The sequence below is a fragment of the Mytilus edulis genome, chromosome 5 (assembly GCF_963676685.1).
Source record: "Mytilus edulis chromosome 5, xbMytEdul2.2, whole genome shotgun sequence".
Classification (NCBI taxonomy): Eukaryota; Metazoa; Mollusca; class Bivalvia; order Mytilida; family Mytilidae; genus Mytilus; species Mytilus edulis.
The window spans coordinates 897,180-909,249 of NC_092348.1; the positions used below are offsets into that span (position 1 = coordinate 897,180).

The 12,070-nt window shown below is 31.6% G+C and overlaps 1 protein-coding gene across 4 annotated transcripts in view; it reads right to left on the reverse strand.

The window, feature by feature from the left end:
- Window positions 1-3,422: 3,422 nt before the first annotated feature.
- LOC139522731 (cleavage and polyadenylation specificity factor subunit 1-like) overlaps window positions 3,423-12,070 on the reverse strand; it is a 32,264-nt gene continuing 23,616 nt past the window's right edge. For 3 of the 4 annotated variants that reach the window (XM_071316230.1, XM_071316233.1, XM_071316234.1), the window contains 12 exons: window positions 11,904-11,994; window positions 11,551-11,635; window positions 11,044-11,185; window positions 10,552-10,620; window positions 10,025-10,108; window positions 9,373-9,654; window positions 8,557-8,623; window positions 8,079-8,126; window positions 7,089-7,241; window positions 4,840-4,969; window positions 3,978-4,116; window positions 3,423-3,657 (listed from right to left, as the gene is read on the reverse strand). In XM_071316230.1, the coding sequence (XP_071172331.1) occupies window positions 3,610-3,657; window positions 3,978-4,116; window positions 4,840-4,969; window positions 7,089-7,241; window positions 8,079-8,126; window positions 8,557-8,623; window positions 9,373-9,654; window positions 10,025-10,108; window positions 10,552-10,620; window positions 11,044-11,185; window positions 11,551-11,635; window positions 11,904-11,994 (1,338 nt within the window). In that variant the 3' untranslated portion in view covers window positions 3,423-3,609. The remainder of the gene's footprint in view (window positions 3,658-3,977; window positions 4,117-4,839; window positions 4,970-7,088; window positions 7,242-8,078; window positions 8,127-8,556; window positions 8,624-9,372; window positions 9,655-10,024; window positions 10,109-10,551; window positions 10,621-11,043; window positions 11,186-11,550; window positions 11,636-11,903; window positions 11,995-12,070) is intronic. The other variant, XM_071316232.1, reaches the window with a different exon arrangement.

The window sequence follows — 12,070 nt, forward strand, 5'->3', positions numbered from 1 at the left end:
TAAGTTCCAAGTGATGAAGATGATCCCTTCCCAAGTTTTAGATACCATCTACAATCTGTTGACAATCATGGAATATATGCATCACAAAGGACTATCAATACATTTCAATTATTAAAACTACAATCCTGTCCTCTTTTCCTCAATAATGATAATATCACCAAATCAAACTTATAACTGAATTTGTAATTAAACGAGTAATACAACTGGTACCACATGTGGAGTAGAACTGTTTGACCCTCCACAACACCTAAGTTCACACTTGTTTTTGGTGGGGTTCGTGTTATACAATCTTTTACAGTGCAACAAAAATTCTCCATGTATCTATACTGAGCACAGACTCATAGATGTACTTATTAAAGGCTTTTACTGTACTATTTACTTCCCATGTATTTCCACATGTATTGTAAAACTTGAAATGAAATATTGAAAAAAATCATGGAAGATGTCAAAACATGGCATCATAGGAATGAAAACCCTCAATCTGAAGATTATTCCCTAACACTTGTGTATGGTCTAAATTCAGATAATATTGCATTAAAATGGAGTTTTGAAGAAGGTGTTGTTTCTATCTAATTGCTAATTCATACTTTCGTGGATTTCAGCAAGTCAACATGGAGCCTCACTCCTTAGTTATGACATGTCAACATGGAGCCTCACTCCTTAGTTATGACATGTCAACATGGAGGCTCACTCCTTAGTTATGACATGTCAACTGTGGATTTGACAGTCAAGTAGCCAACCAAAAAGAATGTTTGGATTAAGAATTAAGAAATGAAGTTTCTAGTGATTATCTAACAACTAATTCTTGCAAGCCTTAAGATTGATTTGAAATTTGTAGATCTTATCTTACAGGGAGTAAAATAGAACAGCCATACAAACAGCAATCTTACCTTAGCTTCAGTTTTTCAAATTACTATACTTGACATTTTAGAATCGAAATAAATCATGAAAGCTGTTATTTTGTACATAAAAATAAAACAATTCACATTTAGATAGATATAGGAAGATGTGGTGTGAGTGCGAATGAGACAACTCTCCATCCAAATAACAATTTAAACCAGATGCTCCGCAGGGCGTAGCTTTATACGACCGCAGAGGTTGAACCCTGAACAGTTGGGGCAAGTATGGACACAACATTCAAGCTGGATTCAGCTCTAAATTTGGATTGTGATTAAATAGTTGACACAGCATAGGTTTCTGACACAGAATGAATGTGTTCTAATGAACTTAAAATTTTTGTTTTCTCTTAGAGCAATTCACTATACTGTTGAATATTAATCCTCTCAAAACAAGAATGTGTCCTCAGTACACGAATGCCCCACTCGCACTATCATTTTCCATGTTCAGTGGACCGTGAAATTGGGGTAAAAACTCTAATTTGGCATTAAAATTAGAAAGATCATATCATAGGGGACATGTGTACTAAGTTTGAAGTCGATTGGACTTAAACTTCATCAAAAACTACCTTGACCAAAAACTTTAACCTGAAGCGGGACAGACGGACGGACGAACGGACGGACGAACGAACGGACAGACGGACGGACAGACGCACAGACCAGAAAACATAATGCCCCTCTACTATCGTAGGTGGGGCATAAAAATGTTTGAAGAAATTTTCTTTTTTATTTATGAAATTTCAAATGAGAAAAATTGAACCCAATTTTTTTAATCACATCCCCCTTTCCCTTATTCCAAAACTAATCTCAATTAAAATTTCTAATGGAGTTTGCAACAATAACTACTCATTTAAATACATCATAAAATATTAAGATGTAAAAAAAACTGCTTGTTATCACTGAATGTTATTTATTATAATTTATCAGTTGGTAGTAAAAAGTGAATATACATTGTATATTGTATATAACAAAGATTTAAGTTGATTCTGGACAAAGAAAGATAACTCCAATTAAAAAAAAATCTTGCTATTGCACAATATTTTGCAATTAGATATTTCTTGCTTACTATTCTGGACAAAGAAAGATAACTCTAATTAAAAAAAAATTTGCTATTTCACAATATTGTGCAATTAGATATTTCTTGCCATTGCGCAATACTGTGCAATTGAAAAGACTTGCTATTGCACAATACTTAATATAATAATTTTAGATCCTGATTTGGACCAACTTGAAAACTGGGCCCATAATCAAAAATCTAAGTACATTTTTGGATTCAGCATATCAAAGAACCCCAAGATTTCAATTTTTGTTGAAATCAGACTAAGTTTAATTTTGGACCCTTTGGACTTTAGTGTAGACCAATTTGAAAACAGGACCAAAAATGAAGAATCTACATACACAGTTAGATTTGGTATATCAAAGAACCCCATTTATTCAATTTTGATGAAATCAAACAAAGTTTAATTTTGGACCCTTTGGGCCCCTTATTCTGTTGGGACCAAAACTCCCAAAATCAATACCAACCTTCCTTTTATGGTCATAAACCTTGTGTTTAAATTTCATAGATTTCTATTTACTTATACTAACGTTATGGTGCGAAAACCAAGAAAAATGCTTATTTGGGTCCCTTTTTGGCCCCTAATTCCTAAACTGTTGGGCCCTTGACTCCCAAAATCAATACCAACCTTCCTTTTGTAGTCATTAACATTGTGTTTAAATTTCATTGATTTCTATTTACTTAAACTAAAGTTATTGTGCGAAAACCAAGAATAATGCTTATTTGGGCCCTTTTTTGGCCCCTAATTCCTAAACTGTTGAAACCTAAACTCCCAAAATCAATCCCAACTGTTCTTTTGTGGTCATAAACCTTGTGTCAAAATTTCATAGATTTCTATTAACTTAAACTAAAGTTATAGTGCGAAAACCAAGAAAATGCTTATTTGGGCCCTTTTTGGCCCCTAATTCCTAAAATGTTGGGACCAAAACTCCCAAAATCAATACCAACCTTCCTTTTGTGGTCATAAACCTTGTGTTAAAATTTCATAGATTTCCATTCACTTTTACTAAAGTTAGAGTGCGAAAACTAAAAGTATTCGGACGCCGGACGACGACGACGACGACGACGCCGCCAACGTGATAGCAATATACGACGAAAAATTTTTCAAATTTTGCGGTCTTATAAAAATTAAACCATTATAGGTCAATGTACGGCCTTCAACACGGAGCCTTGGCTCACACCGAACAACAAGCTATAAAGGGCCCCAAAATTACTAGTGTAAAACCATTCAAATGGAAAACCAACGGTCTAATCTATATAAAAAAACAAGAAACGAGAAACATATATAAATTACATAAACAAACGACAACTACTGTACATCAGATTCCTGACTTAAGACAAACATTTGCATCAGGATTTAACGTTTTAATGGTACCAAACCTTCTTCATTTTTCTGAAACAATAGCATAACATCACAACATAGAAAAACACACGATAAAATATCAATTGGCAGGCTTAACTCAATAAAAAAAATTGTATGTTTCTTTTATTTAGACGTCAACAGACTTATGAACACACATTCAGTGACACTGTTGAGCTTTACATTGATTCTCACATTAGTCCTGTGTACATGATGTAACATCACAGCATTATTAACACGTCACATGATACTTAATAGCCAATAACATAACAACTATAACAAGGTCAGTGTGTCCTTCAGAAATGTAATGTTAATCTGTCAATATCCATCAGATCATCTGTTAACTGTAAAGAGAAAAGGGAGGTAATTCATTATAATGGAAAGGAATATACAATTGGTCACAAAAAAAAAACAGATTGTAAAAATATTAATCTAAAATTAACTGTACTGTGCCTGAAATTCATTCAATAATGGTCACAACTACTAATTAATTTGTAATTTTGTTCAGATTCATAATTCTTAATTTACACAATATATGTATGACATGTAGATAGGTTGTTGATATTAACAAAGTTCATAGCACAGATAGATACAATTAAACTCAACAGCAATCTTCATTATAGATAAATGTTTTTTTAGATGGAAGCAGTAAATTGTATTTTACCTGTTCAAGTGATGTTCCAATACGTTTGGCAATCTCAGTTTTCTCCATCATACTAAGATGTAAATACTTCCATAACAAATCACCATCTAAAATATTCTTTTGAGGATTCCTTAACTCTTGTCTAATACTCTGTACAGCTCTAAAATATAAAAAAAAAATACATTCTAAAATTTCTGATGAACAGGTACAACAAAGGTTTATACCTTACTTACTCTAATCTTCCTCTATGTTGATCCTGTAGACAACATGAAAAGTTGTAAAAACAGAAATAAATAAATGGAAACTGCTATGATCCTGCTTCCATATGACATTAAAAAGGGACATAACTCAAGAACAGAAAAGTGCAAACTCAAATTCAAACTCAAATTTTGGATTGTACAGACATACCTACATAGACAAGGGTTACACTTAAAGCCCCTGTCACTTAGCTGCATGGGCATAAAAAAGATAAAAGAATAACCTCCAATGTCCACCACTGTTACACATATTCTATCTGTCCTAATTTATTTAGTTATTTTGGTTCTTTAACACATTTTCATATCGCCTACACAAAATGCATGAGACCTCTTATAATGGGGCATAACTCCTGTGAAATAATTGATGGCCTTGATTTTTTAAAACTTGTCCAAATTATTGCTGATGTTAACCTTCGATATAAATTTTATAAAATCTGACAAGAAGTGAAAAAGTGAAATCGCTTACATGAAAAAATGGAGTTCCAAATTACCAAATGTTGCTATTTGTAGGGAATTTCAGAGGTCTTTTCCTAAACTCTCACAGACATATTTGTAATAGCCCTCATTAAGTCTCTTTTCGTTAAATATCTATTTATACTTTTGCTGTTGTTTGTTTGTTACTTTACCTATAGGTCCTTGGATTAAGTCCTGCTATATGTTGAATCTGTGTTGTCATTGCATTCTGTAACATAAGTAAACGTCTATATACTTTCTCTGAGATTGGAAGAACAAACCCAAGTGTTCCATCTAGAGAAGCTGAAAAAATAAACAGGACATATAATTACTTTTACATTGAAAAATTATTATAGTCAAATATTCATAAAAGAATTATTTTAATCAAGATTGTTTTTTAAACTCAGACATAGGCTTGATAAAGTATTACTAAGAGTCAACCATTTTCACAATTTCACTACACTACTATACCAATTGTCCTTTAGGAATAATTCATTTTAAGAATAACTCATTTTTAAGACATCATTGTACACTACTCATGATTCACTGATGTAATAATAGTTTTATTTACATCGCTTACAGTGCTTTGATTATTTTGAAGACACCGTTGTAAACTAATCACAATTCACTGATGCAATCATAGTTTTATTTACAGAGTTTACATAAAATATCAGCTTGCTGCATGAGGATCATTATAACCTATTTTTCGAATTGCCAAAGTAGCATATGTAACATATTACAGATTTGCGGGAGTAGCTGGCAAATTTGGTCCTGTAAAGAATGAAAAAAAATTACAGCTAGAACATGTGGAAGGTTGACACTATTGGAATCAATTGTTGTTTAATGTAATTTCGTTTCTTTAGTTTAGGATTCAATTTAGACCAATGGAAGAGATCTGCATCTTCTAAAACTAAACATTCAATTAAAGTTGATAGTTAGTTTTCTAAAATTCAACTAGTTGAATTCTGTCATTTAACAACAACTACAATTATTTTTGAAATTTTAATAGTGTATGACTGAACTGCAGGCTAGGGCCATTTTCTATTTTTTGTGACAGTACTCTTAAGATTTTTAATTTTGTTCTTAAGAAAGTTAGGACTGAAAAATCTATTCAGTTTTAAATTTCCATTGATAAAGTTCCCAGTTACATCTCTCATCACAGGGATACAGGTACTAATAAAAATAACAATATGATTGATGTAAACTGTGTGAAGCTTGTTTCCAAATCCTTCATTTTGAAATATTTGTAAAATTTCATGAATAAATAGGTTTAAACTACAAAATGCAACATTTGTAATTTTTTTTGTAACAATTACAATAATTATGTTGGTACACAAAATTTAGTTTTAATGGAAGCTACTTATCATATACCAAAGGTCACATTTTAAGTGTTTATTTTAGTGGATAATTAGCTCATAAATTGAGGTGCTCCTGAATTGGAGGAAGATTATCAAAACAGAGTTTTACAGAAAAAAAATGGAAATGGTTGTTTCTCTCCCCGATCTCATGTAGCCCCTCAGACTTCCTGTTTACTTTGGAAGTTGTTGACCTACAAATTAAAGTATTGCATGTTGATGTTTGAATCATCTACAGCAAACATCATTATGTTTAAATTTAACAAATACAAGTGCACAATCTTTGAGAATGACTTAAATAACCAGTGAAGGATATCTCTGCTGAGGCAAAGTGTGGCATTCCAACAATGACGTCACTATAAAATATAATGTAGGTTGGATATATTTAGAATATCTCGTCATACTGATTTTTCCGGATTGTAAAAGAAACGTAAATAGTGTAAAGGAGAGCTCAATATACGATAATTTCGAGAGAAACAGAAGTGAAATGTGTAAAAAAGTGTTTAAAGTCAATTTATTCATTTGTGTCTCCCCATCTCATCATTCTCAGTAAGATTTGTTGGGGGGTTTTCCACACTATAAAAACAAAATGAATGATGTGAGGGAATGTCACTCTGGTCAACCCCATTGGGGATTGACGGCTTGAAGCCGTCTTCCCCAAAAAACGAAACAGAAGGTGGACAATGACATTCAGTATTCCTATTACCTGATATTTCTTTAAAGAGGGTGGTAAAGAGTTATTTGGTGCAACATGTTTTACCATTTTTATTTCATGTGCAGCTGTGAAAAAGGTTCGTTATTCACAGTGTTTCTTGAAATCATTAAAAAGATCAACGTGCAAGAAATTTTTAATTGTTCGTTCATTTTGAAATGGCTATTTTTTTACACGTTCTTCTGTGAAGATACCCCACCCCCTTTAGGCCCCTCTTTAAAATACAGTCACTTGTTGATGGAGAAATGCAGATACAAAGTTTGGATCCAAAAAAACTATTAAAGTCCAAACCTGCTTCAGAAAATATTAAAAGTACCTTTGAAAGTATATATGATTAACCCACATAATATCTTACCAAAGTATGTAATATGTTTCCTATCAGCATTGTATGCCCTCTTATCTACAGCTGGATCACTACGACATAATACTCTGAACATGCTGTTGATGTGTGATCCAACATTAAAATCTGCCTTCCTCAGTAGTCGTTGTCCTCCTATACTCTCTCTAGCTGTGATTAAAACAAGCAAAATATATCTGATAAATAATATACATTAAAATCAGCCTTCCTCAACAATCGTTGTCCTCCTATACTCTCTCTAGCTGTGATTAAAACAAGCAAAATATAGATGTAAAATAAGGGGATTTGGTAAGATAATGTAAAGAGCAACATAAATTAATTTCAACTATTCTAATTACCAATTTACTAATAAATTCTTGTGAAAAAATGATACATACATGCTGTTAGTGAACACTTAATATGAAATGTGTCTCATGTTATTACGGGAAATCTACCTTTTATTTACAACACTAGTATTTATAAACAACAAGAAAACAACTCCAGTGAAGTAATATATAAGTGTAAATTAGTTCTCATATCACATACCAGTAACTTCAGACTATGTTAATATCAAAATCTTCCTTTTACTATTCTCAACGGAATATGTAACATTCTAATCAATATAAGTTATAACATCCTTATTTTATCTCTTCTATTTGTACTATTCAAATCTCTACCAATTAGCTTCTTTATTATGCCTCATCACTTGATATTATACTTATCAATTTATTTCATAGGAGTAGCATGACAGGTGTTATATCTGAAGCAGGAGCTGACAACTCTTTCAGAGTAAAACTTATTGGTGGGGTTTATTTTTCTCAGTTTTCTAGCTTTCTATGTAGTGTTAAATGTACTTGTTCAAACTTTTTGTAATTTTTAGCCATGGTGTTGTCATTTTTTCCCCCACTTATAAATGAGTTCAGAATTACCCATGATATCTTCCCCTATTATTTAGTGTTTGTTTTCCTTTTTTTAATTAAGTTTTAAATGAACATTACATATACATACCTTCAGGATGATAAGCATACATTAATATGTTCTTCATTTTGTCTGACACTGAAAAAATATAACATTTTATCAAGAAAGTAAGCAATTATTACAATTAAGTAGTGTTCCATTTTACCGTTATTTTTGGGATAAATCTGGTACTGAAAGCATAACTAGATTGCAATTACACTGTAGTTATCAGATAACAAAAGCTATCTTGAAAATTTATTACATATAATTCAGTAAAATGATTAATATACTAATTTTCAGGGTTTGATGTGGTCCCTGACTCAAGAAAATGACTTTTTAATTTAATAGGAATTTCTTTGATACAGTGAGCATATGACCTGCTATAAGATTTTGAAATATCCTGAGAAACTTGCTATAGCGTTCTCACTCGACTGGAAAACACTCATAATTGAAGTCATGACACAATAAAATGTGAATGTACAAGGAGAGATAATTCAGATTTCAAAAGATGTTATGGCTAGGAACTTACCTAGAAAACATAGCTGTGTATTATCCACCATATACTCTGCTGTATAAGTTTCTAAAGGCTTTATATCCTGTAAATTATATACATGTAGATGTCAGTTTATTTATTTTAACATTGTGACTACCAAAGGTTCATTCAGGACTAACTGAATGGCTTGCATTCAAACTGTCATGGATAGTGAAGAACACAGAATATATACACTGTTAGGACAAGAAAATATTGATAAAGATTATTGAATTGAACAAGCTCTGAAAGACACAAGATGAATAATACAAAGAGTAAAGTTATCTAAATACATAGTCAAATTGAATTTTGGGTACATATCTATCCAATATGATTAATGACTTGTCTATATTCACTCAATATTTACAGATCTAATTATATCATATATAATATGACTTTCACTTTAATGAAATTGTAGATTAATTGTTTCTACATCTAATACCACCTCTTTTATTTGTCTTTTTTACTGCTAAAATACATCATATTAGTATTTTGGATTCTGAGAAACTCCACACAAGATTTTGTAAAATTCCCCTGATATCTATATAAGACAATACTTTTGATGATGTCCCCTGCTAAGATGATGTTTATAACTTTGACACTTACCCTGCTGACGAGAGACAGAACTTTAAGTTCTTCCTGATATCTATATAAAGCGATACTTTTGATGATGTCCCCTGCTAAGATGATATTTATAACTTTGACACTTACCCTGCTGACGAGAGACAGAACTTTAAGTTCCTCCTGATATCTATATAAAGCGATACTTTTGATGATGTCCCCTGCTAAGATGATGTTTATAACTTTGACACTTACCCTGCTGACGAGAGACAGAACTTTAAGTTCCTCCTGATATCTATATAAAGCGATACTCTTGATGATGTCCCCTGCTAAGATGATGTTTATAACTTTGACACTTACCCTGCTGACGAGAGACAGAACTTTAAGTTCCTCCTGATATCTATATAAAGCGATACTTTTGATGATGTCCCCTGCTAAGATGATATTTTTAACTGTACTCAATGTGTTGATGTAAGTGAATGTGTCAATGAAGGCCACGCCAATCAGATCATTGTCTTTTAACTGCCAGATATAAAGCTGAAATATACAAGAATTATCACAGTGACAATGTTTATAGAGCCCATAAATTTAGATACGATACATCCAAACTCATTGATTCTTTGCATAAACTTATTCTTAGAGGTTATTAATTTAACACATAATTATAAAAATGATTAATGAATTGTGCCAAAACAATAAAAAACCAATGACAACCGTTGCATTATAGGCTCCTGGCTAGACAGGCACATTAGATATGGCAGGGTTAAACATGAATGTGTTTTGTACATTATGGAATCTGGAATCATTAAATATAACTAGTTGTATAACAAATCTTACTTTAAGTGTAGATAAAAACTATGGGATTAGCAAATTAACAAAAATGTATTGACCACATTACAAAATTTACCTTTTGACCTATTGCTGTAAGTAGAAATCCCTGAATCTGTGCTAGAGCTGTTACTGGTCCCTTCTGTTCCTTATCATATAGAACCTGAAATAGAACAGGGAATCAGTCTTTAATATCTAAATATAATATTTGACTATGAATTGTTCAAGGATTGACTGTAATGATATTCATTACTATAACACTGATTGTTGTTTACTTAATGCAGCAATATTTGATCCTAATAAATTATCAAATTACATTTGTGTGAATCATTTATGCCTTGTGTTGTAAAATAAGAATAGGACATATCAACTACAAATTTATGGTATATGTATACAGACATAAAATTATCTAAAACTGAGTAATACATTTTTCACTTTTTGTTATACATGCGTAGGAGAGCAATGAATAAAGTTCCATGAATGATTTCAATTTAAGCAGACATCTTTAACCTTTCTTTATATTTCACCTTACTCAAGGTAATATCCCAAAAATGAAATCTGGTTACTCTAAAATAATCAACTTTTTAAAATGAATTAGCCATTTACCTTAATTTTGTGTTTAGTGAGAGGCATTCCTGGTTCTGGTACAACTTCTATAACATCCAGTATTAAAATCTGAAACCAGGACAAAAACAGCATATTATTCATCTATAAATAATATCAAGTAAAATTTATTATGAATAAAATACATGTCATAAACAATTTAGTAATACATAAAATTCTTTCAATTGGAGTTAATAATTAAAAATGTTTAACTTGAATTTGCAGGCTTTCAAAATTTTTATACATGCTAGTTCACAAGGCAGCAGTCTATTTGAAGACATGTCACCCTACATGGACACATATTTCTGACTCCGAACAAAACAGTCTTTGATCTTACACCATAATGCTGCTTGCTAAGTGGAAAAGCAGCAAATATCAATTTCAAAGTCTGGTTCAAACTTCCACCTGGTTAGGTTTCTAACTCACAACCTGATGCACTTGAGGTGAACAAGCTACTACAAGACCACTGAGGCAGTCAACACCATGGACACTTACCCTGCCTCTAGAGATATTCTCCTCCCCTAGGGATAGAGTTGTTCCCATACATAGGAATGATTTGAAACCATGTACATTTTCCTCTGACCTCAGCAGAACATTCTTCATGGTGGTACATACTTCCCATTCCTGAAGGACTACACTGTAATGTTACAAAAATAAATCTCAATCATATATTTTGATTAAAAAAACCAAAGTCTAGGACTCATAAAATGAACAGCTACACAATGCATTTTGACCTCTTATTTTTTTCTTCCCCTTTAAAAAGGTGATTAGAAAAAAATTCAAGGAGATAATATTACCTGAATGTTGCTAAAGTGGGAAAGGTGTAATTAAACACTAAAAATAAAATGGCCATCTCATTATTAAAATTTCAAATAAAAAAAAAAAAGAAATCTAGCACTCCTCATTTTTTACCAACTTGCTCTGATAAAACATCATGAAAAATGAGCTTTAAAGACAACATTTGAAATAAAATTGTAACACCATTTAACAATAATAACTCACCTGGTGTTAGGTACGACTTCCCAGGATGTAGGACTGTATAATTGTAAGGCGTAGGTATTTAACTGAGGGTAGATAAATCTCTCATCTGTAAAATAGGTCAGAATGTAATTCTATAACTAATATTCTTAACTGAATTTTAAGCAGCTTGAACCAGCCCAGTAACAAAAAGTTATATTAGATAGTTTCCAATTTTTTTATGTTTTTGTTTTTCTATACGCAGTCTCCAGATTTTCTTTTTTAGACATTGTTTACTCAGTTGCTATAATAAAATCATTTTATTATTAATCATATAAATTGCTTTTTATTAAGAAGTTATAAACCATAGGCACAATATTACTATGACTTTTACAAACCTTTTTCTAATGTATCCCAGTCTCTTTCTTCAGATGTTGTTTTTGGAAGTTTGTTACAGTTTTCTGGAGTACTGGTGACAACTGCGTATGTCTAGTAAGAAAAACATAATCAGTTATAACATATCAAATTTGCTTTACATAAAAAAAAAATATTAAACTTGCTTTTT